The sequence below is a fragment of the Meriones unguiculatus genome, chromosome 5 (assembly GCF_030254825.1).
Source record: "Meriones unguiculatus strain TT.TT164.6M chromosome 5, Bangor_MerUng_6.1, whole genome shotgun sequence".
NCBI lineage: Eukaryota > Metazoa > Chordata > Mammalia > Rodentia > Muridae > Meriones > Meriones unguiculatus.
Window position 1 is genome coordinate 93,627,985 of NC_083353.1, and position 22,411 is coordinate 93,650,395.

Here is a 22,411-nt window from a genome sequence, read left to right on the forward strand (position 1 = left end):
TTACAACTTATTCACTTTGTATCCTGGCTGTAACTCCCTCCCTCATCTTCTCCCAGTCCCACCCTCCCTCCTTCTTCTTCCCCTATGCCTCTCTCTTTGTCCACTGATAAGGGAGGTTCTCCTCCCTTTCCATCTGACCTTAACCTATTAGGTCTCATCAGGACTGGATGTATTTTATTCCCCTGTGGCCTAGCAAGGCTGCCCCCTCCCAGGAGGTGGTGATTAAAGAGCCAGCCACTGAGTCCATGTCAGAGACAGCTCCTGCTCCTCTTATTCAGGAACTGGCATTGAGACTGAGCTGCTTATGGGCTACCTTTGAGCATGGGGTCTAAGTCCTCTCCATGTATGGTCTAGACATGGGAAGTGGGAGAAGACAGGGAACCTACCACAGAGGGCCTCTGAAAGAAGCTTCCCAGCAGGTATTCGAAGCAGATGCTGAGCCTCACAGCAAAACCTTGGGCAGAGTTCAGGGAATCTTATGGAAGAAAGGGAAGATAGAAAAACCCAGAGCAGACAGGAGTTCTACAAGGAGAGCAACAGAGCCAAAAAATCTGTGCCCAAGGGGACCTGCAGAGACCAATGCTCCAACCAAGGGCCTACAGCTTCTTGATGGGAGTGTGGCACTTCACACCCAACTCCCCTCTCCTTGCTGGGATTCTGGGATTCCTCCTGGATTGAGGCAGTACAGATATTGTCTATGCTAACACAACCTTTTTGATCTCATTCTGCTTTGCTGTGTTTAGAAGACATCACTTCCCTGTAGACATTCACTGCCCCTAGCCTTATAATCTTTCTGTTCTCTCTTCTTCAGTGATCCTTGAGCCTTGGAAGGAGGGGTATGGCAAAGACTTTCACAATTTTAGGATGGTGGCTCTTTATTGGGACACAGTTGTTTTAAGGGGTTTAATACAATACAATGCACTGCACAATGGCTTTTCCTTTCTTCCTGTGAATCTAAGTTTATCCCACAAGGGCTTATACTAGAAGGTGGGTTTTGACTGTTCTTCTTGGTAAGTGATTCACATAAAAGATAGTACTGGATGACCAGTGACACTCTAAGGAGTAGGTGACTCTCTGCATGAGCAGATGGATAACAGTAGAGTTACAGAAATACCAAAACATCAAGAGTTTGATGCATATGACTTACTTACCCCACCTAGCATTTCAGGAAGTCCTCTCTTTCCCCGACTAGCATTATGGGCAGAAGTATGCCTCAGAGAGTATTCATCTAACAATTAGAACCATTTATCTGGTCCTTTTCTACTCTATGGGCTCATTCCCTTAATGATCCTTCCAAATAAGCTAAATCTTTGAATTTGGTTCACACATAAAGCTTATCATATTTTAAGGACAATTATGTTTTAAACCCTGAAATGCCATGAATAATGTCATGAATAATCCATGGAATCAAGGTTTTACATTAATTTAGTACTGAGGATCCACTCCCCGTATCTTTTACATATCTAGCTTTACACTGAAAATAACCACTGTTTTCAAGACCTTGTTTTCACATTCAAATAGTTCCATGAAGTTAATTAGGCCCAAGTTACCATGTTATCTTATCACATAGAAAAGATCATACCAGAACACAAGCTTATCTACTACTGAGAGCCAGCCTTAAGCTCATGTGTAGCTGGTGCAGCACAGTGACATTGCAGGCTGTGAGGAATACATCTTACTGAAGCAAACAAGTTAAATGAATGGCAGACTGGTTGTCACTGCTCTCCTTCCTGTTTCCAGTGACTTTTTTTTTATAAAATTATACTTTATTTTGCTCTTTGATCACCTCCCCCTGAGGGAGGAGCAGCCTTACCAGGCCACAGAGGAAAACAATGCAGCCACTCCTGATGAGACCTAACAGACTAGGATCAGAAGGAAGAAAAAGAAACCCTCCAGTGACTTTTATCCACACACATTCTAATTCATCACAGGCCCAATTCCACAAGACGTTTTTGAAACTGTTCTGTTTGGTTTCTAAACACCTTTCATTTCTAAAGCACTTGCATCACATAAAGGCTTATTGAAATATACATATTATATATAATATTATATAATGTATTGTTTTGAAGCATCTTACACTGAATGAATAGTAAACACCTACTGTGTCTAGTTTTAAAAGGTTCCATTTGTAGAATCCCCTGATCATACATTTTCAAGACAAAAATTTCACTTTTTCATCAAACCAAAAATATCACTGAATGTCCCTAAAATAAGCTGTAAATAGCTAGGCCCCAGAAACATCAGCAGTATTCTTTTGTTTCTCTTGGCCTTTGGTATGTTCTGATGAGTGGAAGATAACATACACCTAAAAGTAAGGCAAGAAATACATGGAGTATCACTGGGATAAAAAGTCAAATTGCTTTTTTCTGAGTTCACACACAGGATGAAATTTCTTGAGCTAAATATAAGACTGATAGAATGTTAGTCCACACATACATTGCTAGACTGTGTCTCCTCCTACTCTCCAAACACAGAGAATAAGTGGCTGTGTGTAGACATACACATTCTTACCTGCATACATGCACATACGTCTCAGGATGTACAAAATGATATAGGAAGCTATCTTGTAAAGGAGAAAACAACACTCAGGGAGAAACTAATGTTTTTAAGATCTCATTGAGGGAAGAGACACAACAAACACTAAAATCTGATGTGAAGATACCAGAACAAAGGAACAGAAAACTAAGTGACCCATTTACCCATGATTGTCACAGAGTAAATGGAAACACTCCAGGAGTCCTGTGTAATGGAACACAAGTCTTCAGCCATTCATATCTCACATTGCCTATAAAGATTTATTTGTGTGGCACTCTGGACTGAAGTGAAAGCTCTTACTGCTTGCTCAATGATGTGATTTCCGTCTGTGCCATGGGCATGGACTGAAGCACATATTTGGATCCAGACTTTTCATGTGTTGTACTTTGCTTCTGATACTTGGTTCAATAAGTTTTTCTAAATGCATAATTCTGTCATTGTAGAAAGATGTCATTGATATTCTAGAATCCTTTGGCTTAGTATTCCAACCTCCAGTAACAGAGGTGAAGGTTGTTGAGATGATGAACTTTGCCTGTTTTTTTTTAATTTTTTTCTATTTTTTATTATAATTATTATTAATTATAATTTATTTACTTTGTATTCTGGCTGTGGCCCTCTCCTTTGTCTCCTCCCAACCCACCCTCTCCGCCTCTTCTCCTCCTATGCCCATTCCCTAGTCCACTGATAGGGGAGGTTCTCCTCCCCTTGAATCTGACTCAGGGGTCTATCAGGTCTCATCAGGACTGGCTGCATTGTCTTCCTCTGTGGCCTGGCAAGGCTGCACCTCCCCCCACCCAGGGGAAGGTGATCAGAGAGCCTGCCACTGAGTACCAGTTCCTAGCATAGTCCCAAAAGCAAATAGCTGAATAGATTGGTTCAAATATGAGTCAATTTTTCTGTTACTTAAACTATTCCCTCTGTTGGGAACATGGTTCGTAGAATATGAACATTCTCAGGCAACTCTTCCACTCACCCGCTTCTTTGCTCACATTTTGGTGTTTTAGAAAACAAAGAATGTATCTATTAAGATTCCTGGAGAAAGAAAAAGAGGAAAAAGAGACAGACACACACACACACACACACAGAGAGAGAGAGAGAGAGAAAGAGAGAGAGAGAGAGAGACAGGCAAGACAGTCTCGGTATTATTGTGTATGCTCCCATGAATACTAAATCAGAGGACAAGGGTTGCTATGTAATTCCCTTCCCATGCAACAGAAAACCAATTTACTTAATTGCTTATGCTTAAGGGCAATGCCATTTTGTATGGCTTACTGTTTTATATTGATGTGAGAATATTAAGTTACTAATGGTACAAGTCAATAAAAAAAAATATAGGCCATGAACTTCCATGTTGTGAAAGAAGCAAATGTGGCAAGGGATGGCATTAATTTATGAAATTTCACGTTGTAGACACTTCCCTGAGATGACTTTATGTCTTCTGCACAACCCATCGGTGCCATGTCAATCAGGAGAGTTAAATTACATCACCAACTCTAATGCTCTTAACTCTGAGTTTCTCGTAGATAGTTAACAGCTATCCAGTTGAGCCTTTAAGCATTTTTGTACATTACCATCAAAACTGTGTTGGATTTGGAGAGTCTCAATGCGTATTTATTTAGTATTAACTAACACAGAGTATCTTGTATTGAATAAGATATTGCAACAGACTACGATCCAGATGATAAATAACAAACATAATTTTATGACGTGGCAGAAGTAACTAATGCTTCAAACTAAATTCTTCATTTAAGAATTAAAATCGGTTTTTTCAGGTATTTTCAGGACTGGCTGCAAAGTCCTCCTCTGTGGCCTAACAGTACTGCTCCTCCCTTGGGAGGTGGGGAGGTCAAAGAGCCAGTCATTGAGTTCCTGTTAGAAATAGTCCTTGTTCCCCTTACTATGGGAAGCCAATTGATTACTGAGCTATCACGGGTCACTTCCGAGCAGAGGTTCTAGGTTTTATCCTCTCATGGTCTTTGGTTGAGTGTCCATCTCAGAAAAGACCCTGTGCCCAGATATGTTTGGTCCTTGTGGAGCTCCTGTCCTTTCCACATCAAACTCCCCTTCTTTCATATGATTTCCTGCACTCTGCTGAAGGTTTGGTCATGAATCTTAGTATCTACTTTGGAACACTGTTAAAAGGGGAGGAGGTCCTCCCCAATCAGTGGACTTGGAAAGGGGCAGGGAGGAGATGAGGGAGGGAGGGTGGGATTGGGGAGGGAAGGAGTGATACAGCTGGGATACAGAATTAACAAAATGTAACTAATGAGAAAAATAAAATTAAAAAAGTACAGTACAATAAAAAATCAAAATTGAAAAAAAAAAGAATTAAAATTGGGAGAACTTGCTTAGAGGATTCTTTTCCAAACTGGATAATGGGTCATTATGAAAGAAAATAGAGGTATTTATTCATCTACAGACTCTTCATAACCTTGGGGAGTATCACAGGGGATTCAGAATGGAGGAGAGAGCTAATTTGAGAATGTTAGCACATGTTTTTCCTGTTTTTACGGAATATAGGAGAATTTTCAAGTGGGCATTAGAAGTAATGATAAAAAAGAATGCTGAGGGCTTGTGGCAATTGAAAAACATTCTCACAGCCTTATAATAAGGAGAACAATTAGGAAACTAGTTCTTATGTGCGCGTTTTAGTTTCTTAGGGTTACCATAACAACAGAAGCATCAACAGCGGCTCAAAACAACAAATACATGTTTCCTCCCAGTTCTGTGAGCTGCAAATCTGCAATCAAGATGCATTCAGGACCATGTTACCTTCAGAAGCCTTAGGAGTTGATGCCTTCTGACCTCTCTTAGCCCCTGGCGGTTCCAGGTGTCTGTGGCTTTGTGGGGACACAATTGTCTCCACTATCACGTGACACTTACTCCTCCTTGTCTGCCCTTCTGTGGTTTTCTCTTCTTTGTGTGTTTCTGCTCAAGCTGCACACTTTTCTCTTTTTATAAGAACATTTATAATAACTGAAGACCCATTTCACTTCAGGGTGACCTCATCTTAATTTAATCAGTATTTCCTCAATCATCGTATTTTCAAATAATGATATGTTTGAAAGTACTGAACTCTAGGATTTCAGCATGTCTTTTAAGAAGGAGGTCGGAGGTTAGCCACAAATAAAAGCATTTGAAGTAGCATATAACCCTAAAGCATAATACAGCTATTTGTATACAGGCATATATTTAACAAGAAACCTTTGTCAAGCAAATGCACTTAGTTGGCCATTGTGGTTGTCTGCTTCATTGATACCTACACAGTAAGTTTATAAATACGAGACTCAGATTTGACATCTTCCCAAATAGAATGACTCTCTCCAAGATCAATGGGACAAACCATTAACAAATCATCCACAGGCTGGCCTTGCTTGATTGGACACACAAATATCCGCCCAGCTATGGAGCCTTTAGTCAGCCATGCCGGATCAATATAAACACATTTCTTATCCATTCTCCAACTCTTTGCTTTTCCTTGAAATTTATACCTTTTTCTACCAAATGAGGCAGGAAGGAAGAGGACGCTGTCCTAAGAGTATTTGCATTGTAGAGACAAATAGATCATTTCAGGCCCTGAAGTTCTCTCAGCGGCTCAGAGAAAATTTTTGCACTTCTCAAACCCTGAGTTTGTATATCTGAGATATGGACTTATAGCTAATGTCCAACGAAACAGCAGAAATTTCCCGTGATTAAGTACCTACCATGGCATCTAGGTGAATTGCTTATTAAGACAAAGTTATCTCTCACTGCATCACAAACTGTTTGTTTAAAAGCAAAACACTCATATGACATGCCAATCTTAAAACATTATGAAGAATAGCATATAATATAAATGGAACATGAATCAATTTTAACTGTAGTTATAGGTTGAAAGAAATCTTCTTAATTTCTAGTGGCCAACAAAAATAAAATTAAACCAGACCAGAATCCTGAAACTAACTTGACAAGTATTTCTCTTTTTAATTTTTTTTTACAGTTTATTCATTTTATATCCCCACTGTAGCCCTCTCCCTCATATCCTCCCAGTCCCATCCTCTCTTCCTTTTTCCCCCTACCCTTTTTCCCTAGTCCACTGAAAGAGGAATTCTCCTCCTCCTCTGCCATCTGCCCACAGCTTTTCAAGTCTCATCAGGACTGCCTGGATCCTCTTCTTCTGTAGCCTGGCAAGGCCACATCATCAGGGGGAAGGGAGCAAAGAGCAAGCAACCGAGTTCATGACAGAGGCAGCCCCTGCTCCCCTTACTCCGAGTCAGGTAACCCAGAAGCAGAAAGACACACATGGTATATACTCACTTACAAGGGGATAGTAGCAGTATAATATAGGATAAATGTACTAAAACGCACAGACCTAAAGAAGCTAAGCAATAAGAAGGGCCCTAGGAAGGATGCTTAGATCTCATTTAGAATGGCAAACAGGATAGACACCAGGAGCATTGGAACAGAGGGAAGGGGATTGATGAGCATTTCTATGTGTCATCTGTGGACTGGATGTTTTTGAGCGCTAACTTGTCACAGGCACGTATAATGTAAAGAAAATAAGAAAGGTAACCTAACTTACTCCACCAACTTTCTCAAAGTGGGATCCATCTTTCTTAAAGTCCGTAAGGGCTCCATTGAAATACCAGGCAAACATAATGTCCAACAGCGGGTCGTGTTGCACCTGGCAGGGTAAAATGACGCTCTCACCGACGGCAACATCCATGTTAGAAGGTGCCAAAATTATTCTTGTTGGTTCTATTGGGGAGACAGATTATTAAAAACAAAATTTTAATGGCGATGAAGTCAGTTTTTATAGGCAGATTGTTCATCTGATTTAGAACGTGTGTGTTTGTATATGCACAAGTGTGCTCATACACCTATGTGATTAAGAGTCTTCAAGATTAAAGTAGTATCTTGAGGTAAAATTAAAATAAAAATTACTGCCCTCACAAATTTTTTCTTGGAAGAACTAAGATATATGAGTTTACAGAAGATAGGTGTTCAGAACTGAAACTCAATTGCATACGAGTTACACTTCTAACAATACATTCACCTTACTTTCATAGTTCCACGAAATATGATAGAAACTCCCACGTTCCCACCAACTTTTCAGTGAGTAGCAAATTTATTTATTCACACCCGAATGCAAATAAGCTCAAATGTTCTTTGCTGACAGATTTGGGAACCATGCCAGGAGAGGAACACTATGCCAAGACACTGCCTTACAGATGATTTTCTTCAATGCTAATGTCCACCTTTGTGTGTTCTCTTATCAACATCTGATACCTTTTACTGACAATGAACTCAACTTCTCTTGACTCTGCCTTCCCAGTTTCCTGTAGCTTTTTACCCTGGGACAATAAAACTCATCAAAGAACTGTTTGTATATAGACTGTAAAATATCTTAGGATATTACCTCTTCAAAAAAGTCTACTTAGGCTTTGGTTTCTCATCAGACAGTCCCATCAGGGTCCCCAGAAAACACAGTTCTGCAATAACCAGTGGTAACATTTTTGCCTTTTATACATTGACCTCTCATCTGTCTTCCCTTTGCTTCTCTCGGTCTCTTTCACATAATTTCTTCTTTAGTCTCTTCAACCTGTGCCAGTCACTCAGCTTTTTTTTTCCCATGTGCCTTTATCATGCCTTTTTGCTTCCCATATTACTTAACGTAAAATCTGGTAAGCTCTGTCATTTTATATATATATATATATTTAACATATTCAATGTACAAATGAATGGGATTCATCTCTTGGCTTCAAGTACCAATCTTGCTATAACAACTGCTGAGTAAATACATCCTTCTTGATATCTCTCTCTCTCCCAAGACTAAATTCGCATACTCTATGACTTACTCAGTTTCTTAACTTTGTTGTTTCATCTGACTTCCTCTAGAGCACATAGTAGGATTCAATTCTGAACATGGAATTTAGTCATAGTCACATGGTTCGGCTGGTTAATCATAAGCAAGAGTTATACGTAGGGCTCACAGACTGAAATTTGGAAGTACTAGTGGAAATTGTGCTAGTCTTTTTTCCTCTTCCATGGTGGTGGAGACACTGGAAACTTTTATTTCTGAATGAAGAGAGTGGAACTGTCTCACTACAGAGTAGCCATTCAAGTACATCAACCTGTGTTCTTATAATCCATTGAGACTTTGTCAACATTTAGTCTGCTCCACAGAGGAAGCAGATAATAAGCAACTGGTGTTCAGCATGCCCAGACTGATGCTGTCCACTCTCCTTCCCAAAGCAGTTCAAATACAGTTCATGCCAATGCAGTTACTTTGATGGCCATTCATTCTTCTGTATAACCAAACAGCCTACAGATCCTTCTTCCTTTCTGCTCCCTCCTTTCCCTTTCTTCCACCTCCTTCCTTTCTCTTCTTCTCCTAGTGCTTGGGGGTTAAACCCAGAGCCTCCGACATCGTAAATAGTACTCTGTCAGTGAGCTTTGCCTTTCATCTTCATCATCAGGCCATTCTGGACTCTTTTCTCTTCATAAGCCTCCCTCCAATTTGATGTCACTTCTTGCCCAATATGGGAAGCAACTCATGCTAGCTCCTAGACTCCTACAGACCCAACCTTTTGGTTAGTACTGATTACTGTCACCTCCTGCTGCCTTCATGCCTCTGATCTCTTTTAGCCTCTTGTCCAGATCCTTTCAGTATCTTCACAAGAGCAGTGGTTTGAAAACTACACAGCCATGCTGCTATTTTTCTACTGAAAACACTACTATCTTCTCTGTTACAATCAGACTGAAAACTGAGGACTTAACCATTCTCCAATATGTCTACATAACTGTCCCTAAGAAGTCTGTTAATGCTCTCTTTCCCCTGAAATCTGTGTCCTGAGACTCATCCAGGCCAGCTGTGAGGATCCTATTTTGCTTCCAACTTTCCTTATTCCCTCACTCATCTTTTTTCAGTTGTGTGCAATTTTACCTTTCTAATAATCTTAGTGTTTTTTTCTCTTACTCTGTGCTCCTTCCTGTGGTAGCATGTAAAGTTCACAGGGTGTTATCTTTGCTGATATTCTCATTGTCATAACCCAAGCACCTGTCTCATAAAATGCTCAACTATTTCTTGAAAGGATAAAAGAACAAAATATATCCACAACTTTAAGCAAATCTCATTAACACCAAAGGTTATTCCATGAATATGAACTCCTCAAGAAAAAAAAAAAAATGAAGCAGGAACAGTCAAAATAATAGCATAAAGTAAAGATAATAATACAATATTTGTATTTCTTATGGCCCAGTATGCCAGAAGAGTAGCTATTGTGTCCAGCCATGTGTTCTATTGCTGTGACAGATGAAAATTTAGGCACCATACCCTTGCATTCCAACAAAAATAGATTCTCACTTCACAGTGCCCTATGTAGTATGAGAAACATGTGTTCAACGTCTTCATTTTACAATGAATATTGTTTGAGAACTCCAACTTTAATGTAATATATTTTGATCAAATCCATCCACCCCACCTCTGCTCAACCTTGTCCTATACCTCTCCACCTATTTTCTCCCTCAGCTTCATGCACACTCTTTAAAACCACTGGGTCTGACTAACCTTACCAGTACTTGCGTAGGTGTTTATTCTCTCTAACAAAATACAGTTTACCCTCGAGTAAATCTCTAAGAAAAACACGCACCTGTCACAACCAAATGTGTTGTGCCATTTGCTTTCCCAAACTGGTTTTCTGCTGTGCAGGTGTAGGTTCCAGCATCAGCCTTAGTCACATTCATAATTTTGAGTCCTCCATCACTTAAAAAAGAAATCCTAAAGGAAACAGAACAACAAATGTGCAAGTCACTTTTCACATAGAAGTGATACGTTTCTTTCAGAGCGTACTGCTTAAAGCAATTCTACCAGAGTGGACGCAAGACTAGCCACAGGATTATCATCATGGATTGCTACAGCCATGAATCATCTGAAGGAATGGGCAGGCATGGGAGCGTTAGCAGGCCTTCTGGTGTTGGTCTCCTTGGTTTGCCTGTGGTATATATGCAAGATTAGAGTCTCACAACAGCGTAATGCAGCCATGACCATTCAGGCCTTTACAGCCATTGAAGCAGGACAGTCTCCCCAAGCATGGTTGGCTACCATAAAAAGCTAAAATGTTACGCTCAGGATGCGAGGCTAAGCACTGCACTCAGGGTCAGCCGCTTTGGACCCAGAGAAGAGCATGTCTGGTTGCATGCGGGTTGATGCCCCAGGTCCCGCCTCTGAGAAAAAGGTATCAGACGGGTCTGATGCTCTTTGGGTGGATGACACCTAAATGAACATCAGTACAACGTCCCAATTTATTTCTAATATCAGAGATCAGACCTCTACTCTTGCCTGATGCGTCTAAAACAAAAGGGGGAACTGTAGAGAGCTGCGGAATGCTATGCCTTAAAGATGGAGCTGGTTTCCGCCTTCCACCTTCCCGATGGTGAGTGCTCTCTGTCACGAACAACTCCACATTTGGCTAAGGCTGAAGATCTGGCTTGCTTCCATGTATGTGGACCTATCTGCATTGCCCACGTGGCACGCTGGGGTTGGCTACCCAGAGGTTATCTAAGCTGTGGGCTGGCTTTCCCCAGGGTCAGATGATTGTTTAAGGTTCCTGAATAAACTGCATTGAAAAATAAAATAAAATAAAATGTATCTTATATATAAAAAAAATTTACAGATAGACCACCATTCTATCTTATCTCTGAACTGAGAAAAGTAAAACACACACACACACAGAAAGAGAGAGAGAGAGAAAGAGAGAGAGAGTTAAAGAAGAAACATACTACTCTAACAATTTGAATTTCATGCTTATATTTATCTTTGGTTTAATTCATTAAGCCAAATTTAATGCATATCTCACATTTAATTATATGAATGTTTTTATTTTTATCTATTTTTTAAAGATTTATTTATTTATTATTTACACAGTGTTCTGCCATACACATCAGAAGAGGGCACCAAATCCCAGTGTAGATGGTTATGAGCCACCATGTGGTTACTGGGATTTGAACTCAGGACCTTTGAAAGAACAGCGAGTGTTCTTAACCTCTGAGCCATCTCTCCAGCCTCATGAATGTTTTTATTAAATAAGTGTAAAATATATAGTTATATTGTGATCAGTTACTCATAGGTTAGACTTATAAACTTAGGGAACAGAGAAGGTAGATATGCTATGATTTCCTTTAAATTTAAAAATAGTATATAAAGAACAAGAACTTGCTTATTGTTTTTTTCCTGCTTATCTTTTTATGAATTAGAATAGTCACTTTAAATCATCAAAAATAAAAATAAATATATTTATATAAACATACACATATATACATATAATCACATATTATATACACATATGTATATAAATATTTATATGGTCATCTTTGAGCTACTGAAAAAAATTTCAGTAGCTCAACAGGTGGACCTCCTGGGTCCTGTGCTCCAATTTAAATACTTATTTTTTAATGAATTTATTTTTTTTTAATTTTATGTAAATTGGTGTTCTGACTCAACCTATGACTGTGAGGGTGCTGGAACCGCCAGAACTGGAATTACAGACAGTTGTGAGCTGCCCTGTCGGTGCTGGGAATTGAACTAGTGTCTTCTGGAAGAACAACCAGTGTTCTTAACCCGTGGGGCATCTCTCCAGCCCCTTGTAGTCTTTAAGATGTGGCATATACCTATCTCATGAAGGAAACTGAAATGAGTGGCTTGAATGTGCTGGGACTACAGTGTGATCAAGACAATAACCTGGAGATTCCTTCAGAAATATTAATCTTGAGAGACACAGGCAATAAAAGATTAAGTAAAAGTGAAAAGTACAGAGGTTGGGGAAGCATTTTGAAGAACAAGAGGGCGGCAAAAAAAGGCACAATTTCTTTAGGCAGACTTTCCAAGACAGGGCGTACATTAGCACTGAGAAGGAAGAATGTGACAGCATAATGCCTCATTTGTCTGATCCTGGAATCTTCACTGCATGTGTCTACTCATAATTATAATCCCCTTTTCTGCATGCTTGAACCTTGCACTTCACACCTAAATGTCTTTTTATCCTTCGTGGTTCACATCTTTAAGCATGCCTGTTGAATCTGTACAAACAGGAAAAACCCGTTTCAAACGTTTGCAGCCCAGTGTCAGCATGGTATCATATCCAAAACAGTCAGTAAATGTCTATACCTTCGGGGTTATTCAGTAGAGCATGCAGGAGAAGTGGTGATGACATTAAAGTGTAAAATCTCAATCCAATCTCTAAATACTATTATACTCACTATGTGAACATATTACATACACATGCATGAAGTAATTATGTACATATATATAAATAATATCACTTATTGGTATCCATTGGGGATTGCTTCTCAGATACCCCTGGTGGATCTCAAGTCTCGTATAAGAATGTGAACAACTTATATAACCATTATACTTAATTTATGCTTAGGCCAGTTACACTTAATAAAATGTAACTAGAATAAGAATAACTATGCTCACTGCTTAGGAAATAAGGAGAAAATAAAGTTTGTATATATCCAGTACAGCCTTGGTCAGAGAAGCTTCTTATTGTGATGAGTAAACAAATAGAAACTCATCTCTCCAAAATGTTGAGAATAAGAAACTGTGAATAGTCAGCTATAGCTGGAAAATCTACTAGGCCCATAACCTCTCCCCATGCTGTAGGCCCAGGAAATGAGGAAGAAAAAGAGAAATAAAGAATATCAGAGCCATAGGATTAGGAGGAATGCTGTGAAATGTCTTCTCTATATGACAGAGCTGCTGCACACACGAACTCCTGGCAGCTGTGGTTACCATCACAAAATGTAGCCAGTTAAAAATTCTAGTCAGGCTAAGGCCGAGGATCTGGCTTGCTTCCATGTATGTGGACCTATCTGCATTGCCCCCGTGGCACGCCTGGGTTGGCTACCCAGAGGCTATTTAAGCTGTGGGCTGGCTTTCCCCGGGGTCCGAGGATTGTTCAATGTTCCTGAATAAACTGCATTGAAAAAAAAAAAAAAATTCTAGTCAGGCCACAGAGGAAGACAATGCAGCTAGTCCTGATGAGACCCGATAGGCTAGGATTAGATAGAAAGGGAGAAGGATCTCCCCTATCAGTGGACTTGGAGAGGGGCATGGGAGTAGATGAGGGAGGGACAGTGGGATTGGGAGGGGCTGAGGGAGGGGGCTACAGCTGGGATACAAAGTGAATAAACTGTAATCAATATAAAACGTTATAGTCAGAGGAGGGAAGGACTCCTAAGGCCCCAACCACAGTTAAGTAATTACGGGCAGTTGATAGTTGCTAGAGGAGAGAAAGTCACTTCTCTGCAGGAGTGTGGCCAATGACAGGTTCTCCAGGCTCCAGGGGATGATCTCATGATCATGTGCATATAGGCAACACTAAATGGTTGCAGCACATTAAAAATAAATGAACAAGAGGCTAGAAAGTTTACTTAGCGGTGAAGAACACTTGCTACTCTTTCAAAGGATGTAGATTTGGTTACCAATACCCACTCACGACAGTCCATAAATTTAATTCCCTTCAGATACCCTCTTCTGACCTCCAAGGGAACATGATACATACACATACATTCAGACACTCATAGGTGATATATTAGATAATTTAAAAAATAAAAAATATCATAAAACAAACATATTCGATTGAGTCAAAGGTGTGATGGGGTCCTAGAGAGAGCTGGAGAAGGGGAATGAGGGGTGTATTTGATGAGGATACATTGCACATACATATATGAAACTTACATACAGTAAATCTTTAAAAAGCAGTTTTTTTCAAAGTTTCTTTTCCCCAAATTATTATTATTTTATATTATGTGCATGGGTGTTTTGCCTGCATGTATTTATGTTCACAACACGCATGCTGGTGCCCTTGGAAGCCAAAAGAGGCTATCAGAAGCTCTAGGACAGGAGTTAGAACTGGTTGCGAGATGACGCATGAGTTATACAAATCAAACCTGGGTCCTCTGCCAAAGCAGTAGTGCTTTTTGAAACAGCCGAGCTATCTCTCCAGCCACATAATTTTCTTCTAATATGCTGATCTGAAACTGGTAGAATCAATGGATACAAACTTATTTACTTTGTACCAATAGAGTCTGTTATACACATATAAATACACATATATAATCACACGTGAATCCATGCACACACACACACATCTATGTATGATATTGTTTTGTATTAGTATGTATCCAAAAGGGAACAACAGAAGATTGGATAAAGAGAATTTAGAAGTGACTTAGCTGTGTTTAAGAACAGGAAACTAGACATGCTCTTCTCTGGGTCGAAAGCGGCTGACCCTCAGTGCAGTGCTTAGCCTCGCATCCTGAGCGTATCATTTTAGCTTTTTATGGTATCCAACCATGCTTGGGGAGAATGTCCTGCTTCAATGGCTGTAAAGGCCTGAATGATCATAGCTGCATCACACTGTTGTGAGACTCTAATCTTGCCTTCCACCTTCCCGATGGTGAGTGCTCTCTGTCAGGAACAACTCCACATTTGGCTAAGGCCGAGGATCTGGCTTGCTTCCATGTATGTGGACCTATCTGCATTGCCCCCGTGGCATGCCTGGGTTGGCTACCCAGAGGCTATTTAAGCTGTGGGCTGGCTTTCCCCAGGGTCCGAGGATTGTTCAATGTTCCTGAATAAACTGCATTGAAAAAAAAAAAAAGAACAGAAACTATACTTTTGGGCAGAAATCAACAGAGATAGAGAGAATAAGGATGAATGGAGGAAGGGACTAAGGGTTAGAAAAAATGAGAATGGATTCCTATGGAAGAGAACTCTATCAAGGGCACTGTCCCCAATTACTCTGATCACTAATCTTTCAATAAAAAAATTAGAACCAAGGCATTGCTCCAAATGATTTTAATTATTGCTATTACTAGAAAAAAAAAAGGAAAGGCTTGCTGGCTTTTTCTTTTTTAATTAATTAATTATTTTTTTATTACTAACAGTTTATTTTTTTTTGGTATCCCAGCTGTAGCTCCCTCCTTCAGCCCCTCCCAATCCCACCCTCCATCCCTCATCTCCTCCCATGCCCCTCTCCCAGTCCACTGATAGGAGAGGTCCTCCTCCCCTTCCTTCTGATGCTAGCCTATCAGGTCTCATCAGGACTGGCTGCATTGTCTTCCTCTGTGGCCTGGTAAGGCTGCACCCCCGTCACGGGTATGTGATCAAAGAGGCAGCCACTGAGTTCATGTCAGAGACAGTCCTAGTTCTCATTACTAGGGAACCCACTTGGAGACTGAGCTGCCATGGGCTACATCTGTGCAGGGGTTCTATTCTAAAATGTAAAGGGAAGCCACTGGCCAAGGGCATGAAGGCATTTAAACAGAGTCAAGTGCAGGTGCTCTGAGTCCTAGGATGAAGTTAAAAGTAGAAGCTCAAGGTAACTGTAACTTACCACTTTGGAAATTAGTCAGTCTTAAAACAGAGCAAAAATGTCTCTTGTCAATTTGATAAACATCGAGCTAAAGTTTAAAGAATCTGGTGGACAAGATTAAGAAATAATTGGTTTCAGTTATTATTCCATCCTATAAAATTGTACCTTTCTAATACCAATGTACAGAACACTCAGACATCAAGTATTCCTTTTTGTGTGACTAGTGTGTGATGCAGCTTTTGTTTGAGTTCCACCACCATGGAAAAAAATGGGGATGAAGCAAAACAAATAAAGAAATCCTATGATGTGTTATGTGCAGTAACAGTAATTGAGTAGAACTATCTGCATGGCCATGGTGAAATGAGGGAGAATTTCAGAGACAAGGCCTAAGGTCTTAGGAACCACACAAGGATCTCCGAAACAAACACATTGATTCTCACAGAATGCAACCTCTGTTTGTATCATAAAATTTTAAGCTAATTGGATATTTTCTTCCTAAATTGGTTCTTCTAGTAAGTTCTAAAAGGCCCACAGGGCATTTCGCACAACATAAAAATAAACAATATTCAGTAAATGGATGGAGTAATTGTTTCTCAACAGAAAACCTTCAATAACCCATGCTTCCCTACAGAGACTCGAAGTGAAAATTTTATACCACTTCACAATAAATGAAATTGCTTTCTAAGCTTTCTGGGAACAGGTTTTTCTGCAAATGGATAGAACTGAAAATGTAGATAATAACAAATAACTCTGGTTTTGGCACAAAAAGTTAAATGAGGATGGATGAGGTTAACATTCAGAAACATGGTACTCAAGCTTGCTTTGAAAAACATGCAACTTAAACCACGACAGCATTTTAAATTCTTCATTAGTTTTATAGCACACCGTTATATGTATTTTTTATTGGCCTTTCCTTTTGTAGTAAGAGGGCAATTATTTCAGTTAGCTTTGAACAATCTATGTTTGGTTTGGGATAAGGTGATGTGACTGCCCTGCGCTGTTCTAATTGTCCACGCTGTAATTCAGGGATGGCATTGAATTTATGACTTAAAAAGGAAAACAAAACATTTCTCAAAAGGTATACTGTTGTCTAGGCAACATTGACCTGCACTTTATGATGACATTTAAACATCCATAATAGCACAGTATGCTTTCAAATAGGAAATGTCTGGAGGCTTCTGCACACCTCGCAGATTTTCTGAAAATATTGTTCTTCCCTGGCCTATGATCTGAATATTACAGTAATTCATTCAACCTGAGTTTTAACAAACACATTGAAAGTGAACATTTTGTCAGGAAGGACATCTCAGAGGAGACGAGCTCACATGAGATCACAATGATTAAGCTGCTTACGCAGAAAAACAACAAGGCTATTTTGGATAGTATTTTCTGAGCACACATTCTACAAGATAGATGCTTACAATTAGTTACAGGAGAAAAGTTTTCACAACACATATATTACAGGATAAATAATGACAGTTAAGGAAAGCAAATACACATTGATGAAGGTGTATGAAAAAAATCAATGTCAGAGAAAAAGGGCAGACAGTGCTCTTGCCCCAACATACTCAGAAAAATAACAGTTCCCCCCTCAGACAAAATTTAGAAAACATTAGAGCTTTACTCTTTTGGCCATACCATGTTGGCCTTTCATCTTCTTAAACCAACAGAATTAGTTTAGTGATTCATTGGGCAGAAAAATCTCTCAGGAAAAGAGACATAGAATAGGGAGGACTCAACCCTTAATCATCCTATCATTGAGTAAGGATGGCCTGGTAATAAGTGCTTTGTTATTTTTCATGTTGTACCTTCCATGCATAAGGTTCCTGAGATGCAGAAGATAACAGTTTGGCTCAAATCCATAGCTTATAGAAACTCTGAGTCCTGGTATATTAACCTTGTGTGTATAAGGACATGGTCAACAATCTGGGACCATTTCTTCTACTTTTATTTAACCTTCCCAAATACAGATTCCTATGAAATATACATTTGGAACTAAATGATTTTTTTTTGGTTCAACTGTTTTCTTCTAAAATGAACCTAAGCCAATAGAATTGAGGTGGCCCAAAATGTCCTTAATTTTAATTTGATACCACTGGACTTATCATCTATAGTGCTCAGGCAAGAATCATTTTGTGTCCCTTCACAATGGGGCATCTGTAACGATTATAAATAATATCCAAACATATTGAAAAAAAACCCACAGATTTGAACAAATGCGACATGAAATTGTCTGGTGGCTTGTGTGTTAATGGAAAATTTCAAAGAAGATTATTAAGACCCAAAGGCTCTTCATATCAGTTGCTATTCTTCTGTACTTCAGAGATGAGTTGAATCAATGAAAATAAAAGTCAATATGTGAGTTTCATTAATGTAGATAAATATGATGGAAACTTGCTTAAGTGAGTAAGGATATTTTTACCAATACCTCATCCAAGAATTAGGTAGATTAACCTCTTAGAACATGTGAATAATCATAGGCATATCTGTAGGGGCAAGTCCCTCACTGCGCAAGACAGTGGGAGGACATAGGCACTCTATGCCCTTGTCCATCAAAGCTGAAAAGGAAATAACTGAACTCTAATGTCAGGGTCTTCCACCAACAATGGAAAGAAAGACACATTCTCTAGGAAGGGCTTGGAGAACTTTTTAGCCAAGGAGTGTCCTTCCAACCTGAAAAAGAAATTACATTCAATAATAACACTGATGTGTAAGAGGCTTATATTTTACACTCAAGGGGAATCCCATCAAGTCAATGGCTTCTAGGCTGTGACACTATTTGACTTGCAGCAAATGGGTACATATTTTTCAGACTCAGCATTGATCTATTTGGGGGTATTTTCTTTTCCCTAATTTATGTAGTCATGTTTTGACTGGAAATAGTGGTGATCTGCCCTGATGTTGCTGAAGGATAGATACAAAAAATAAGCTATATTTTCTAAATTATACTGAGTAACAATTGCTTGGCTGTTGTTTTATCATATGCAATCAGATTTACTGAGAAATGGATCATAAGGATTTGCTTTCCTAACAACGTTTCATTTGCTATCCATCCTGATGAACTGTTAACAGTATTTTGAAAAATAATATTTGAAAGTGAATATTAGAGTATCTCATAGCACCGAGATTTGTGGCGAAATGTAGAACTTACAAAGAACGATGGTTAGCACATAAATTTTCAATAAACAAATGTTTCTTCAACAAATAAGAATTGAGACACAGTTTTCATATACAGAGGGCAAAGCTTAATCAAACATTAAACATGCTCTACTATATATCCTGTTATTCAGTTCGTGCCACATAGAAGCATTTTGCCCCACTATTCCAGCATCAAGGTCATCATCTTTTATAGATATTCATCAATATTTAAGTGGTTCATTTACAATTTTATTCCCTGTCTCTAACATTCTTAGAGCAGAAAGGTCTTTTAGCACTTAAGGTATCTTCATGTGCCTCTGCATAGAACAGATGAATCTATACACGTAACAACAATTTTGATACAAAGTAAGAATAGTTCATGTCTTCTAAGACTCTATGGGCATGAAGTTAGGGACTAATTCTACCATTCTCTTATATAATCAACAAATGTATCTTTATGTCATATGCTTCAATGATAGACTTTTGAATAGTGTCTAACTGGCTGTTTTCTTCAGAAGAATTTTATACTTTTCAGGTTTGCTACCTTCAATTTTTTCTTGCATAAAAGCAAATCATTAATAATGTGTCACTTAAGTATTTCAGTTTGGGGTAAAACATTTACCAACAGAGTAAAATTCTCTCTCATCTGTTTTTCTAGAAATAATCTCAATAACAAAAACCCCAATGTTCAGGAACGGGTTCTGGTGATCTACCATGTCTTTATAAGAAAGAAACACAAGTATTTGCTTATCTTCATTTTCAGTTTGGGACCTGTACATATACCTGTAGTCCTGGTTCTCAGTTTACATTTGAAATAACATTGATTAGAAGATCATTAAAAATGTGTAAGTAAAAACATTCATGGAAATTTAGTTAAATGAAGTGCGATGTGTGTTCCATTTATTCCAGAAAATGTTTGAACCTTATTTATTTCTGAAGCTAGCTCTGGATAGTGAGAAGAAAAAGAAGCTTTGAGAAGTATGGTATGTTAAGCATGTTGAGTGCTGGAACTATATTGCATAGTGCTCTCTCCACAAGCCTCTCCTGGCTTTGGATATATGCTTATATATTTCTTGCCTAAGCAAGAATTGCAATTACCTTATAAAGTTGCTACATCTTATGTGGGTACTGTGGCCATTAATAGGCTACATATTTTGCTTTGCACATTTGTTGGCACAAAGCTCCATGTCAAAGTTCTCTGCCCACAATAAGAAATGGAAGCGCAGGCTTAGGCTCTGCAGACATTTATTCTCTGGGTATTTAAAACCCAACCCAAACCAAAACCTACAAGACTTCTGTAGTAGTCCATGCTCTGCAATAAGCAATGATGATTCACTGGTAAGGATTTATAGGGTCCAAATAAGACTTATATTTTAGAGAACCAGAAATATATTTTTCCCAGAATTTTTATTATTATTTTTATTCATTACAATTTATTCACTTTGTATCCCAGCTGTAGTCCCTCCCTCCTCCCCACCGAATCCTGCCCCCTCCCTTTTCTCCTCCTCTGCCCTTCCCCCAGTCCACTGATAAGGGAGGTCCTCCACTTTCATCTGACCTTAGCCTAAGAAGTCTCATCAGGACTGGCTGCATTGTCTTCCTCTGTGGCCTGGTAAGGTTCCTCCCTCATCAGTGGGAGGCGATCAAAGAGCCAGCCAACCACTGAGTTCATGTTAGACACAGCCCCTGTTCCCATCACTAGGAAACCCACCTGGAGACTGAGCTGCCATGGGCTACATCTGTGCATGGATTCCAGGTTATCTCCATGCATGGTCCTTGTTTGGAGTATCAGTCTCAGAAATGACCCCTGGGCCCAGATTTTTTTATTTTGTTGCTCTGCTTGTGGAGCTCCTGTACCCTCCAGGTCTTTCATCTTCCCCTTCTTTCATAAGATTCCCTGCCATATGCCCTCTGCTATGAGTGGAAATCAATCTGGCTCTTTCTCAGAAAATTAGAAATAGTGTTACCTCAAGATCCAGCTATACCACTCCTAGGCATATATCCAAAAGAGGTTCCAGTACACAATAAGTACATTTGCTCATTCATGTTCATAGCAGCTTTATTTGTAATAGCCAGAATCTGGAAACAAGCCAGATGTCCCTCAACTGAGGAATGAATACAGAAATTGTGGTATATCTATACAACGGAATACTACTCAGCTATTAAAATCAAGGAAATCATGAAATTTGCAGGCAAATGGTGGGAACTATAAAAGATCATCCTGAGTGAGGTATCCCAGAAAGATACACATGGTATATGCTCACTTATAAGTGGATGTTTGACATATAGGATAAACATACTAAAATCTGTATACCTAAAGAAGCTAAGCAAGAAAGAGGACCCTTGGTAAGATGATCAATCCTCAGTCATCAAGGCAAATGGGATAACCCATCAGAAGAGGGAGAAAACAGGAAATAAGCAGGAGCCTACCACAAAGAGCCTCTGAAATATGACATAATTTTATGTTCACAAATATTCTCCTTTGTATTCATTCTGTGTGTGTCTAGTGCGCGCGCGCGTGTGTGTGTGTGTGTGTGTGTGTGTGTGTGTGTGTATGAATATGGGCACTTGCATGCCATGTGATATAATAAATAATGGCCAAAAGATAAAATACATATGGATCCTTGCCTTTCACCTTGTTTGAGACAAGGTCTCTCTTACTGTTCACAGCTGTAAACATCAATCTGGTCAGCGGGTGAGTTTGAAGAGATTCTTTTGTTTACACATCCTATTCCCCATATGGGCCCTGAGATTACAAAATCCAGGTCTACTGAACCTGAATTTTTGGATTGTTTGTTTATTCTTCTTTCATACAATACAACCTGATCACCTTTTCCCTTCCCTCCATTCTTCCCAATCTCAGCTACCATCTCCCACTTCTCCCCCGAGCAGTACCCTTTCCGCAGAGTCATTCCTCCTCAGCTTCCCTTCAGACAAGAGTAGGCTTCCCAGGGATATGAATAAGATATAATTTGACTAGGCCCAAACGTCATATTAGGGCTGAACTAGGCAATCCAGTAGGAGGAAAAGTGTCTCAAGAGCAGGCAGAAGAATAGAGACTCTCCACTGTCAGGAATCCCATATGAACAGCAAGCTACACAGCCATAGCATGTAGGTAGAGGACCTAGATCAGACCCATACAAACTCTGTGATTGCTGTTTTACTCAGTGAGCCTTTATAGTCCCTGCTTTGTTGATTCTGTGGGCCATGTTCTCATGATCCTCAACACCTCTGGCTCATACAGGTCTTCCACCTGGACCCCTACCTTCCACAGGAATCCCTGAGCTCCCAAAGGTGGGATCCAATGGAGGCGCCCAATTAGTGCTCTTGACTTTCATATGGGTTCTAAACTCAGTTTACCAGACTTGCATGAGATGTTT

General features: G+C 39.4%; 1 protein-coding gene across 2 annotated transcripts in view; it reads right to left on the reverse strand.

The window, feature by feature from the left end:
* The window catches only part of Cntn3 (contactin 3), a 396,519-nt gene that overhangs the window by 65,840 nt on the left and 308,268 nt on the right, over nucleotides 1–22,411 (reverse strand). For both annotated transcript variants that reach the window (XM_060383858.1, XM_060383859.1), the window contains exons 12-13: nucleotides 10,167–10,294; nucleotides 7,097–7,272 (exon numbers count right to left, since the gene is read on the reverse strand). In XM_060383858.1, the coding sequence (XP_060239841.1) occupies nucleotides 7,097–7,272; nucleotides 10,167–10,294 (304 nt within the window). The remainder of the gene's footprint in view (nucleotides 1–7,096; nucleotides 7,273–10,166; nucleotides 10,295–22,411) is intronic.